Source organism: Vigna unguiculata, chromosome 5 (genome assembly GCF_037176805.1).
Source record: "Vigna unguiculata cultivar grain cowpea cultivar isolate G323 ecotype 2 chromosome 5, ASM3717680v1, whole genome shotgun sequence".
Taxonomy (NCBI): Eukaryota; Viridiplantae; Streptophyta; class Magnoliopsida; order Fabales; family Fabaceae; genus Vigna; species Vigna unguiculata.
The window spans coordinates 8,109,387-8,124,367 of record NC_140796.1 but is presented as its reverse complement, the minus strand read 5'-3'; the positions used below and the strand labels follow the sequence as shown (position 1 = coordinate 8,124,367).

Here is a 14,981-nt window from a genome sequence, read left to right as displayed (position 1 = left end):
CATACATGGAAGTTGTGCATTATTATTTTAGAATGATGAAATTATTATTTCCTATTTTGATTGATTATGGTATTGAAATATTAAATTAGTATAATATTTATCTTTTTCGTATGACATTACGAGTTAGGTTCATGAATCAAATCTATGAACTTCTGACAAGCTATGATGCATCCATATCTCAACTTAGGTCACATATTCGTCTCTGACACGTATTCATGTTCAATATTTTAGGATACTTTATTAATACTTATTAATGAAGTATTTAACTTATAAATTCGTGACTACAAGAAAATATTTGAATAATAATTAATTTTATGACAAAAAATATTAGTGACTACAATTTAAGTACCAATTTATAAATTAAAAATTATTGATAACTAAAATAGTTCAAAAATTATAATTGATCCCTAAATTGAGTATATTTGAGATGAAAATTTCTCAATGTTTGTATATGATATGATGGATATAATAGACTAAAAAATATTTTAACAAAAATTAGATGATTATCATTTTAACTTTAAAGATAAATATACTATAACTTTAAATATAAATAATAAAATTATATTAAATGAAATTGAAATTGGCATTTAAAATTATAAAAATATAATAATAACAGCAACAATAATAATTTAAAACCAATAAAAACTTAATAAAACCTAAAACCATTATACAAAGGGGACAACCTCACGCATATGCACACCATTCATATTTTTCAAAACACCATTCATAATTTTCGAAACAGTTTAATAGTATCACCAGGAATCCATGAAAAGAAGATAATCGATCTTGGAAAGATTCAGACAGAGGAGAGTACATTCTCCTCCATTAATATTTTTCAAAACAATTTAGTATTATCACCATGAATCCATAGAAGATAATCGATTCTTCTTTAATAATACAACCAAATCGATTCTTGACTTTTTGAACCCTTTTCTCCTTTTGCAATCCATCATCTTCCATGAGTCTATCATATTGATAATAAAATTAAAATATATTAAACAAATATAATATTAAATTTCATCAACTAAATATATTATAGTCAAATTTTTCATGAATAAAAATATAAAAATAAATTATTGTTTAAACTGAAAAAAGAATTATATTAACTAACATTAAATGTAAATAAGAAAAATGACTTTAATATTCAAACATGAAATAAAAAAATAAAAAATAAACTAAAATATTAAAATATGATTTTTTTACTGATTATGTGAGACCGACTTAAATAAGTTGGTGGATCAAAATATTCGAGGGGGCTTCTTCCTGTACCCCAAAACATTTCTTGTACCTCCAAAACTTTCCTTATTAACTTTCTTTATTCCCAATTTTACCCTTAAATGAAGAAAGAGAAAAAACAGTAAAAAAAATTTAACTGCAGTGCATCCGTGCACCCAGCCAACGAATCTGCTTTTGTTGCAGGCCTCTGCACCCCCAAAGAATATCAATTTCATGTGTGCCAAAACGAATTTTCATATCCGCTTCAGAGAATAGTACAGCAGATTGCGAGATCTGTCTCATTTATTTTATATTTCTCATGAAACGGATGACAAAATCCATTACAGAATTATAAGAAACGGATGGCAGAATCCGTTTCAAGATTTTAAGAAACGAATTTCACAATCCGTTTTGCTTTTTTTTTTTTCATTTTGTAAAAAATGGATTTCACAATCCGTTTTATATAAATTAAATTAAATTAAAAAATACTTAAACTTTAAATTAAAAAATTATTAATAGTATTATAACTTTTTCTAATTTATTTAAAGTATATGCTTTTTAAATTTTAAATGTATTTTTTATTATTTTTTAATTTTTGTTTTGTTTATTTATTATGTTTTCATATATTTTAATATATATCTAAAAATAAAGTAATATATATATATATATATATTTAATTTGTAAATAATTTTTTGAAAAATAGATGTAATTATAAAAATAAATAAAACTAAGTGATAATTAAACTTTAAATTAGATAAAACCCAAAAATGAAAATTTGTTCCCGTTCTTTTTAATTTTATTTTAAATATAATGTCTTTTGAATTTTAATTATTCTTTTAGTTTATTATTTTCAGTTTTAATCATATTTACATATTTAATGTATATTTTAAAAATAAAATAATATATTAATATCTTTTAACAAATATTTTAAAATAATATAAAATATTCATATTTATATAATTTTGCTTTTATATAATATACTAAAAAATAAACAAAAAAAAGTATGAAACAGATCCGTTTCATTCTTTAAATTTGTTTTTTTGAAATGGATATCGAGATCCGTTTCATACTTTTCTAAGACGGATCACAACTTCCGTTTTTAAAAAAAATGCTAAACGGATTTCGTAATCCGTTTCACATTTTTCTGAAACGGATTACGAAATTCATTTCATAAGAAAAAAAAGAAAAAAAATACAAAACTGTCACAGTAAATATCATAAATTTATTAGGAGTAAAATGGTAAATTTGGAAGATATAAAGAAGATTTAGAGGTGCAGGGAGAAGACCCCAGTATTCCATCTATTTCACATTTTTTTCTACAAAATATGTGGACCGGTTCACATGATCCATCCCATATTATTCTATATTTTTATCATAATAAAATATGCAAATGAAATATTTAAACTCTACTAATACTTTTTATATAAATAATGAATACTAAAAAATAAAAAAATGATAAAGATTCTTACCACTTATTTTAAAAATAAAGATCTATTCTTAAAGCATTTTATACGCTGTTGATTTTGTTAAAATAAGATTCTCTCTTAATGACTAGAATGTGTTTAAAATAAATTTTCTAGAAAAATATTTTTATTAATTAAGTTAACTTATTATAAATTATAAAAATAAACATTTAAATAAGTTAATGATAAATTGGCTTTATTTATTTATTTATTTTTCAATCTTATATATTATATATGTGTTGGAAGAAGTTTGTAGAATTATATTGGTATTGAAAATTCCACCGACTGGAGTATAGTGTAGATAGTTTCCACAAACCCTTATCTTCTGATTTCATCTCACATGCATTGTTCACAAAGGGTCCCTTTCTTAGTACTTATGTGTCATGCTTACACCACAACCTTCCTTTTTCAAATACAAACTACACTTTCTACTTTTCTATATGTTTATCCATTAATCTTGCTACTTTAATTCTTCATTATTCATTCATTAATTACAATATACAGAGTATCGTTTAATATTATTCAGTAGTTTAATTATTCAATCAATATAATTAAAAACATTAAGTTGTGTTAAATCCAACCATCATTTTCAAGTCAAATATTTGAATATATATATATATATATATATATATATATATATATATAAACAAATGTAATATTATTATAAAAAATATAATACTAGCATTTAAGATTTTATTAAAAATAAAGTATATAGATATAGATAAATCTAATAACCCATTTTTCTTTTATGTTTAATTTTTAAGTAATTTGAAACTATATAGTAAACTCGTAATTATATTCCATATAAAAATAATCAGAATTAAAAAGAAATGACAAACTACTAATAATATTAATTTCATGCTTTAAGTATTCATTAAATATAATTAAAAGCATTAAATTTAACTAAATCCAAAGATCATTGTGGAATCAAAATTTTATTAGGATGTTGTATATATATTGTGTTTGGAAGAGTTTTATATAATAATTCTTTTATAAGAAGATAAGAATAAGAAGAAATAAATTTTATGTAGACCGAAATTGATTTATTTAAGTTGAAAGTAAAATTTAGAGAAATAATATAAAAATATGAATTAATATATAAAAAAATAATTTGTAATTCCCTTAAAAAAAAGTATTTTGAAGATAATAATGCAAACAAGTTTATAGAAGCTTGTAGACAAACTAGTATCGTCTTTCAATTGAATGTCTCAAATTATATCTCACATGAAAATTGGATCTTATCACATTACAGTCAAATTACTGTTTTGCAGAGTACTCACACTTCAACGGTCTGAAGAGAATACAATGAAAACAGTATTTATCCATGACTCATGAGTGAATCATTATAAAAGTTCAAACCATATTAAAAAATTTGAAAAAGATCATTTTTAACTTTTAAAATACTTTATTTATTTATTTATGTGTAATTAAACTCCAAAAGAACAACCTTGAACCGAGGAACATAGCAGTGAAGAGAATCTGTGTATAAAAAGATAAGGGATCTTGTCTTTCTCACTGCAGTTGAAGTGAACACACACAATGGAGAGAAGAAGGAATGGCTATGAAGTGCTGGTGGCTATGTTGACCCTTTTGCTCTTCTCATTGATTTGTGCCACTGCTTCATCATCAGACCCAGCACAACTTCATGACCATGTGGAGCAACACAAGAGGAATCTTCTTGCTAATGGCCTTGGTAGAACTCCTCCAATGGGGTATGTCTGTGATTTTGTGTTCAGTAACATAAAGCTTCTTCTTTGAGTGAAAATGAGTGTTTTTTTTTTCACTCTCTTTTTCCCTGTTTATCTTTACAAATTACAACACTTCTCAGCCGACTGTTGTGAATAGTGCTGGCAAGAATCTTGGGAGAACATTTTTTTTTCCTCGTACCTTAAATAAGCAGTTGCAACTACACATAGCTCATTCTTGTCTGATTCCAAGTCTGTCCATCAAAAAGATTTATCATATTACTTACAACAGTTCCTTTTAGTGCAGGTGGAACAGTTGGAATCATTTTAGCTGTCAAATTAACGAAAAGATCATCAGAGAAACTGGTATTTGGCCCTTTCTGTGTGTGTGTTATGTGAATTTTGTATCTATCTATCTATTATCATCAGTTTATGATTAGATATATGAATTATGTGTACAACTGAAATTAAACTAGCTTTTGGCTTTTATTTTAGTTTTTCTTAGAAAAGATTCACTTGGTTGAGAATTCAGTCTGATTGTGAATTTTTCATATGGGTTTACAGCTGATGCCCTTGTTTCTACTGGTCTTTCTAAGCTTGGATACACATATGTCAACATAGGTACATGGAAACACCTATTTGTTTCAAGTTTCTTCTTCTTATTACTTAATTAACATTGTGCTTCTTTACTTTGCAAAATGTCATAAGCACAAGCAGTTAAACTTAATCCACAATTTTCTATTATTGCAGATGATTGTTGGGCTGAACTAAACCGGGATGCTCATGTAAAGTTGTTATGGTTTTTATACCTGAAAGTTCTCACATTCAAATTAATTTTTGTTTTTGGAACATTTTTTACATAGGCTATTGTTGTTTGTTGTATTGTTGTAGGGTAATCTGGTAGCAAAAAAGTCAACATTTCCTTCTGGAATCAAAGCTCTTGCAGATTATGTTCACAGCAAAGGTCTTAAACTTGGAATTTATTCAGATGCTGGGTACATAGACTTAACCAAACAACTAACCAATGCAGTCCTATGTACTTCTTTGTAAAATTCTTAACTAAGCTTTTAAGATGCTCAATTTTGCAGGTATTTTACCTGTAGCAAACAGATGCCTGGTTCTCTTGGTCACGAGTTTCAAGATGCCAAGACTTTTGCATCATGGGTATTGCACATTGTGCTCTTTTCTTCTTTTTTTCCTTGGAATAATCGTATTCAGTGCAATCAAACAAATGGTTGTTTTGGTTTGGTTTTTTTTTCAGGGTATTGATTATTTGAAGTATGATAACTGTAACAATGATGAATCAAAACCAACTGATAGGTACTAATGCGTATCAGTATTATATTTTAACTGATCGAAGTGAACATTTGCATTTTGAAAACTATGGTGTTCATATGACTAGATACCCTGTTATGACTCGGGCTTTATCAATGGCTGGTCGTCCAATCTTCTTCTCTCTATGTGAATGGTAATTTTATTTGTTTTAGTATCTTATTGCTCCTCCAATTTTATGTTCATGTTCTTCACTCTAATCATAGGTGCTGTGTTTGCTAGGGGAGACTTGCACCCTGCTTTATGGGGTGCTAAAGTGGGAAACAGCTGGAGAACTACCAATGACATTAATGATTCATGGGAAAGGTGAAAATTGTGCTTTTACTTAGTACAAATGGAGCAAAGTTTTATAGCCATCAATCTGGGTTGCTGGGTTTTTCTATGTTGTTCTGCTGGTCTTCAAAATACATTGATTTGGACATAATGATATTTTGATGTTTTAAAATATATTTTGTATAGTACCAACGTCAGTGTCATCAAATCAACTGGTGCAGAGTTATTGGATTAATATGGATCTGTAGCTAACAAAGGTTACCTACCCTTGTCTTTGGCAGCATGATTTCAAAGGCAGACATGAACGAGGTTTATGCTGAATATGCAAGACCTGGTGGTTGGAATGGTTAGAATCTCATTAACCTTGTTCTTTCTGGGAAGATGTTTTATCCAATTGAGAATTTGATATCCATTGAACATGTGAACTCAACAGATCCTGACATGCTTGAGGTGGGAAATGGAGGGATGACAAAAAATGAATATATTGTTCACTTCAGTTTATGGGCCCTTTCCAAGGTAGTACCATAATTCTTTTGTTTTCAAATTCACTGATTTATTCAAAAGCATGTACAAGGCCTTCTTCTTTTATTTCCTCATGTGAAGGTTTATTGCAGGCTCCTCTTCTTCTTGGCTGTGATGTTAGAAACATGACTAAAGAGACTGTGGAGATTGTAACAAATAAGGAAGTTATTGCAGTTAATCAAGGTGATACATAGTAATCCATAAAAAAATGTCATATGATAGATTTATCAATCTTCACAAAAAATACTGAAAAAGTCACAGCTACCATGTTGACAGTCTAAAACCGTTTTCATTGTCTAGAAACTTTTCACACTGTAAAAATGGGTAATTTTGTAAGTTTATATCAGACTCATTTGTTATTCATTATAGCAAGGTGCTGTTACTGATATTTGTGTCATACAATCTCAGATTCACTTGGTGTACAAGGTAAGAAGGTTAGGATGGAAGGTGATAGTGAGGTAAGTTGAATTTGGAAGACAGCACAAGATTTTGTCTCTATTTTCAGATGAACAATAAATTATGATGCATGAGCTTTTATGCAGATTTGGGCAGGTCCTCTTTCAAGCTACAGGGTGGCTGTTGTCTTGCTTAATCGTGGCCCTTGGAATGTTTCCATTACAGCCTATTGGGATGACATTGGTTTACCATCAAAAAGTGTTGTTCAAGCGAGAGACCTTTGGGAGGTACTGTGTTTGTATGCATTCAATCTTTTGTTCTTCTTAGTCTTCCATGCCTGTTTTGTTTTCAGGGTGTTTTTTACCTAAGTGGGGCAAATTTGCCCACAAATTAAAAATGATAAGTTTGAAAAAATTACGGATTATGGGTAAGTTGTGTGGACTCCAGACGAGTTCAACTTCAGATATACAAAAGTCATGACAATTTTAGTTTATACAGGAGTCGTCAAGAGTTTACACAAAAGTCAAGCTCTTATCATTAGATTGTGACTTAGGAATCCTACTTGGATTGTGACTTGGTTCATAGTCTCCGTCACAGAACAATTGTACAACAACTCGTAACATGATGCTATGACTTATCTCCTACAATGCATGTTTTATCTTTTCATTACAACTGTGCTGATCTTATCTGCTACAATGCATGCAGCACAAGACAGTGGTGGGACGGTTTCAGGGAAAATTGAGTGCCGAAGTGGAGCCACATGCGTGTAAAATGTACGTGCTGAAGCCGGTTGCTTGAGTTCTGAAACAGCTTGTGGAGTCACTGGTGTCAATATTGTTTTTCTTACCGAGTATAACTTGTGCACCACTTTCACTTCAATAAACATTTTTCTGTGCTTCTATTCATAGAAGCTTGCTACGTTGTTTAGTGTACAAAGCTGCTCAATGGAAGCAGTCACTCGGATGATAATAAAACTGTTGACATGCTGAAATGATTCCAGCATCCACAAATTTAAACAAATCTTAAGTGAGCAATCTTAATACAAATTAGCATTTGTTGGAAATCCCAGTCAACCAAAAATACAATAATTTACAAATAACTTTTGTTTAGATTAAATATACTTTTAATTCTTAAACTTTAACATTAAATTAGAATTCGGTTTTGTCTTAAATTTTAGATAGAAATAGTTCTTTTAATTAATGATCTTAATTTTTTTTTAAACATAAAATTGATTTATTCCAATTCTTTAGATGATGTAGTTTTGTGATAAATATAAAATTTATTTATAAATTAAAATGTATCAAATAATATAAATATTTAATATACTAAAAAAAATTAATTTAATTTAATTATTTATTTATTTATTTTAAATTTAAAATCAAACAGTACGAAACTATGAAACCAACATAACATATCTATTTTATTTTATTTTATAAATTGATTTTATAAAATTAAATTAAATTTAAAGTTTATTTATTAAAATCATTTAAATTTTATGTTATTAATATTTGTTTTTTTTTTCGCCTTATCATGTGTTAATAGATCGCCGTATATAAGATGTAAACTTATCTTCCTAATAAGTTCGACTTTCTTGATAATTAATTAGATAAATAAAAAAAAAATGAATTTTTGAACGGAAAAAATTAATTCAAATACAACTTTCAATCTCATTCATTATTTTAAAATCAATTCGAGCTTACTTTCAACTAAATATAGTAATATGTTATGTTCCTACCTCATGATTTGATATATTCTTGACGAAAGTCCAGTCTTTAGTCTTCACTAGCTTCACTAAAACAAAACTAACAATACTATGTCTTTTTGTTAATTAATAAAAGCCCGTTTCTGTTAATAGCTATCCAACAACTGTCATAATCATATTGCTATTTTCTGCGTCAGTAATTTGCAATTAAGGACTTCTAAATGTCTCAACATATCTGTCATTTCCATGTTAGATACTCCTTACTACCAACAATTATTCTGAGCAATTAATTAAGCATAAGAAAGAGACCTGATAAGTATGAAAACGCGTTTTTGCAAGTTGGAAGCTGTTATCTGTCATCCAATCATCAACGCTTTTGAATTTCTCTTTTCCTGCAGAGTTGGAACGCCCAACTGGGTGGTTTACAGCCAAACAATCATGGACATTCGGTGCATTATTATAAAAAAAAAATTAAATATTTTTTTTTTCTCAAATTTAAGTGAAAATTTAAATAATTTACTCTTTAAAATTTTGATTTAATTTAATCTCTCAACTTCAAAAATACGTGGATTTAGTTATTTTAATCCAATTTTCTTAAATTTGTTTGATGTTTTAAATGTATTTTATAGTAGTATTTTAACTAACATTGAAGTAAAAATGTGTCAAACGGTGTAAACAATTCAAATATTATTATAAAATGCGTTTAAAACCTTAAATAAATTTAATAAAATTTGATTGAAATGACTAAAATCCACACATTTCTATAATTAAATGATTAAATTGAGTCAAAGTTTCGAAGAAAGACTAATTTTAATTTTCATTGAAATTTGAAAGATAAAAAACATATTTAATTCTAAAAAAATTATTAATTCAAAAACTTCATTTTAGGGTTAGTTTAGAAATCTATCTTCATTAATGTTTTATAATTTATCTTCATAGTAAAAATTTAGATACTGTGAAAACGAAAGTATTCTTGTAATAGAACTACGATTTTCTCTTAATAGCTCGTGTAATAAAAATCATACAAAAATTAGTTATAATTGCCGTGGGTACCATTTCCATTTTAATTAAACGTCACACATAAAAATCATACGCATTAGTAATTAATACAACATTAATTGTTTAACTTACAAATCATCTTGAGTTATGGTTTACCGTCCACAATAACTTGATCCAAATAAATATGGTTGGCTCTTCTGAAAAATTCTCAAACAAGAATTATTCTAAATCTTCAAGAACATCTTCAGAGTGTAAGCATTCAATGTATCTATGTTATATTATTATTATTTTATTCAAATATTATATTTATTATTTTTAGATAATGAGTAATAAATACCATAAATTAGTAAGAAAAATTCTCAAAGAAGATCGGAGGAGGATGTGATATTCACACTAGAATTACTTAGATGAAGTATAATTAAGTGAAAAAATAGATGATGTATTCCAATTATTTTAAAGTTAATTTAGAAAAAAAAAACGGAAAAACCATCAGCAAATTCAATTTTGATGTTACTAATTAAATTGAATATTGCTTTTATGAATATAAATTAATGAAATATATAAGAATACTAAATAGTTTTTTATTTAATGTTTTTGTTATAAGATAATTGATTTGTCTTAGTATATATTACTAGTTAAATAATAAATAAAGTTATACATATTAAGAAAATGACCGAAAGCTATCGGTTTATTAATTAATTTCAGTTTTGTTTGTGAAATGTTTTTTTTTTTTCTGTTACAGGTAGGTGTTGTATTTAAGATAGTTTTCGGTATTTGTGGCACTTTCTCACTCCTTTTCCCTCTTCCACCATTTTCTCTCTGCTCCTTCCAGCTGCAAGCAACTGCCAAATCCATTCCAGTTCAACTCTCAAAACTCGGGATCGTCCCGCTTTGACTCACCGAGTTGCTTTTCAGCTCCTCTTCCCATGGCATAAGGTAAAATACCTTCTTTCTCAAACTTCACTTTTCTTCAATATTCAAACCATTCTCACCCTTAATAGTGATTATCCCACATCTTTCATTGTTCAACCTGTTGTTCACTGAAAACGTAGTTCATCATTCCCCTCCACCTCTGGATTTTACCGGTTTTGGAAAATCCGGGTCCAAGCTGACCTGATCATAACCCACCACCCCACTTCCCTTTCCTGATCTGGGTTCCTAAAATATAAGATCTTCGCATCGAATTTGTGGTCTTTGATTGTTTTTAAATTATGGATATGTGGGTACTGTAATTCCCTGCAAGAGGTGTTGGCAATTGTATGGTAGAAAACAAAGCATTTTGAGTTTGGGTTTGGAATTTTGTATCGTGATGTGGAGCATGAATCGGTACTGTGTTTGTGTTCCATTGTTGGTGTGCTTGGTGTTGGCTATTGAGGTTGTTGTAGCACAGGATTTTAAGCCTACAGATAATATCCTGCTGGATTGTGGAGGTCCTCCATCTAGTACTGATACTGATGGCCGTGAATGGACCACTGATGTTGGTTCCAAGTTTGGTTCCTCATCGGAAAAATCCACCACCGCATCGCAGGCTGCAACTCAAGACCCTGCCGTCCCCCAGGTGCCCTACATGACAGCACGTGTGTTCCACGCGCCGTTTACCTATGCTTTCCCGGTGGCTTCCGGTTGGAAGTTCCTCCGCCTGCACTTTTACTCGGCTTCTTACTCCAACCTCAATGCATCTGATGCCCTTTTTGCGGTGACGGCAAATTCATACACGCTTCTTAGGAACTTTAGTGTTGCTCAGACCACCCTGGCTTTGAATTATGCCTACATTTTGAAGGAATATGCCATCTATGTAGAAGGGAAAACCTTGAATGTGACTTTCACTCCATCTACAAATGCATCCAACGCTTACGCGTTTGTTAATGGGATCGAGGTCGTGTCCATGCCTGATATTTATACTTCTACTGATGGAACTACCATGATAGTGGGTACAAATACTGCTTACACTATTGATAACAGCACTGCACTTGAGAATGTTTATAGGTTGAATGTGGGTGGGAATGATATCTCTCCCTCCCATGATACTGGTATGTTTAGGTCATGGTCTGATGATGTTCCCTTCCTCTTTGGCGCTGCATTTGGAGTTACAGAGCCTGCTGATTCAAATGTGAAGTTTGAGTATCCTCCGGGCACACCAAGTTATATTGCTCCACTTGATGTCTACACTACGGCCAGATCAATGGGCCCGAATCCGAAGATCAACACGAATTACAACTTGACTTGGATCTTCAACATTGATTCGGGGTTTTCCTATCTAGTGAGACTTCATTTTGCTGAGGTATCATCAAATATAACCAAGGTTAATCAAAGAGTATTTGATATATTCCTCAATAATCAAACAGCTACTCCACAGGCTGATGTTATTGCCTGGGCAAACATTTTTAGCCTTTCACATTCTAATGGGGTGCCTGTGCATAAAGATTATGTTGTCTTTATTCCCGATGAGGGGGAACCACGGGTGGACCTGTGGCTTGCATTGCATCCAGATCCAACTGACAAGCCCATGTATTATGATGCTATCTTGAATGGAGTGGAGATCTTCAAAATTAATGCTACTGCAGGAAATCTGGCAGGGACAAATCCTATTCCTCCCCCTGTGCAAGATATAATTGACCCATCAACAGCTAGAACACATAATCATGGTAAATCAAAGAATCATACAGGCATAATTGCGGGAGGTGTTGTTGGAGGAGTTGTTGTAGTACTTGTGATTGGGCTATTTGCTTTAGCTGCATCTCGTCGCCGTAGGCAAGGAAGGGATTCGGGTGCAAGTGAAGGGCCATCGGGCTGGCTTCCACTTTCTCTTTATGGTAATTCACACTCTGCAGCTTCTGCCAAGACCAACACAACAGGAAGTTATGCTTCCTCTCTCCCATCAAACCTTTGCCGTCATTTCTCATTTGCTGAAATCAAGTCTGCCACAAACAACTTTGATGAGGCTTTGCTTCTTGGCGTGGGAGGATTTGGTAAGGTTTACAAGGGAGAAATTGATGGTGGAACAACCAAAGTTGCAATTAAACGTGGAAATCCACTATCTGAGCAGGGGGTGCATGAGTTCCAAACTGAGATTGAAATGCTCTCTAAACTTCGTCACCGTCACCTTGTCTCTCTGATTGGATACTGTGAAGAAAACACTGAAATGATCCTTGTTTATGATTATATGGCCTATGGAACACTCAGGGAGCATTTGTACAAGACCCAGAAACCTCCACTTCCATGGAAGCAAAGGCTTGAGATATGCATTGGAGCTGCTCGGGGTTTACACTATCTACACACTGGTGCTAAACACACAATCATCCACCGTGATGTGAAGACAACAAACATTTTACTGGACGAGAAGTGGGTGGCCAAGGTTTCTGATTTTGGATTGTCAAAAACAGGTCCAACATTGGATAATACCCATGTAAGTACCGTGGTAAAGGGTAGCTTTGGGTACTTGGATCCAGAATACTTCAGGAGGCAGCAACTAACTGACAAATCAGACGTTTACTCATTTGGGGTGGTTCTCTTTGAGATATTGTGTGCTCGTCCAGCTTTGAACCCAACCCTTGCTAAGGAGCAAGTGAGTCTGGCTGAGTGGGCAGCTCATTGCTACCTCAAAGGCATTCTTGATCAAATCATTGATCCCTATCTAAAAGGCAAGATAGCTCCCGAATGCTTCAAGAAGTTTGCCGAGACTGCGATGAAGTGTGTGGCTGACCAGGGTATTGAAAGGCCATCCATGGGTGATGTCTTGTGGAACCTTGAATTTGCTTTGCAGCTGCAAGAGAGTGCAGAGGAAAGTGGCAACGGCTTTGGCGACATTCACAATGAAGAGGAGCCGATTTATACAGATTCTAAAGGAAAGAAAGACTCTGATGCGATAGCGGGTTATGATGGTAATGTGACTGACTCCAGAAGCAGTGGCATTTCAATGAGCATTGGAGGTAGAAGCTTGGCCAGTGAAGACTCTGATGGGTTAACCCCAAGTGCTGTCTTCTCCCAGATCATGAATCCAAAAGGGCGTTAAGTTCGTGCAGTAACAACCCTCTCACTGCATACAGAGCCAATCACTCATTCTGCAGTGCAATCGGCTTTCACCAAATTTCAATGTTACACGTTATTCATTTTCCTAATATTTCTATTCATTTCTACGGTTGTTTCTAATTTATTATGATTATGTAAGTTGTAATTTGTGACCATGTTATGTAAAGATTGAAGAAGAGCGAACGTGTTGTAACGAGGTTGCTATATCTGAATTTTTTGAAACCCTCATTTTCTTCCCAAGATGGATAATGTCGTGCTTTTCTTAGTTGAACTACTTTGTTTCTTTGTAAGATAATAAGAGTCAACAAACTCAAGATTAACTACTGGTTTATAGTAATAAATTATGATAGTACGAAAGAGTGTGCTCTATACCAAATCATGTAGGTCAAGTTACTATGCAGTGTGTTGATTTTTATTATATGGGATGACTTAAAACCAAGCATGCCCATTACCATCATAATTATCTGTATAAAAATACCACTATTATCTGTATAAGAATTTTAAATATTGTAAAATTATACCCGAAAACATGTTCAGCAGAGATAACGTGTGAAGGCCTTATAGAGGGAATAGCATTTTTCAATATGCATGACACCATCTGACACCTGTGCGGTGTGTAGACAAGAAAGAGGAGCCATAAAGGATGAGGAAAGAGCCAATTATCATTTATAAATGTGACACTTGCACCAAATTCCACCTTCATATTTTTTATTCTCTTTTGTCTTAATATATGGGTGGTTGTTTATATACTCTGATATAAGATTAGGTTATAAATAAGCATATAATAAAAAAGAGGCATTGACCAAGGAAATGCTTAAATGTGAAGTGAAGGTGATCTCAGCTTTGTGTGTGGAAGGCACATTGTTGTAAATTGTTTGGTTTGAATTGGCTGGCTGTGTAATCTTTGTGTGAGGGATGTCTAAAGCTCCATCACTACTGAACAATTGAAAAAACAAAACGTTTGAGGTGTGAGATGTTGATGAAACCTTGCAATACAGCTAACCAATTGATCTATTTTTTGTCCAAGTTTAAATCCTATAATAATATTTTTATAAGTATTTTTAGTTATTAAATAGAAAAATTAAGTACATTTTTTCTAAAGTATTAAATACATTTTTCATTTAATACTTATTAAAAATATTTATAGAAAAATATAATAGAAATGCATAAAAAAATTGTTAAAATGAACGGATAAAATAAAATGGGTGAACAAATGAAATATAGGAAATTTTTTAAGCCAGATGTGTTGGATAGGTATCTTTCATTGCTGTTCTCCAACAGAAGTCAATTTCACATGATCAATGACAAAAGAGAGACAAGCCATGTTAGGATGTCCATAAATACTCTCTTCTCTCACCTCATAAA

At 31.3% G+C, this 14,981-nt stretch overlaps 2 protein-coding genes across 2 annotated transcripts; both read left to right on the top strand.

Moving 5' to 3' along the window:
• The first annotated feature begins 4,101 nt into the window (after positions 1-4,101).
• On the top strand, positions 4,102-7,906 carry LOC114183116 (alpha-galactosidase 1-like). Its single transcript, XM_028070002.2, has 15 exons — positions 4,102-4,390; positions 4,671-4,729; positions 4,928-4,984; positions 5,114-5,148; positions 5,255-5,358; positions 5,452-5,527; positions 5,625-5,683; positions 5,766-5,831; positions 5,918-6,001; positions 6,250-6,314; positions 6,402-6,484; positions 6,583-6,673; positions 6,899-6,948; positions 7,033-7,173; positions 7,592-7,906. The coding sequence occupies exons 1-15, from the start codon at positions 4,218-4,220 to the stop codon at positions 7,682-7,684; spliced, it is 1,236 nt and encodes a 411-aa protein (XP_027925803.1). The 5' UTR covers positions 4,102-4,217; the 3' UTR covers positions 7,685-7,906.
• Positions 7,907-10,367: 2,461 nt separating this feature from the next.
• LOC114183212 (receptor-like protein kinase FERONIA) lies at positions 10,368-13,856 on the top strand. Its single transcript, XM_028070144.2, has one exon. It carries the CDS (start codon positions 10,897-10,899, stop codon positions 13,597-13,599), a length of 2,703 nt encoding a protein of 900 aa, XP_027925945.1. The 5' UTR covers positions 10,368-10,896; the 3' UTR covers positions 13,600-13,856.
• Positions 13,857-14,981: the final 1,125 nt, after the last annotated feature.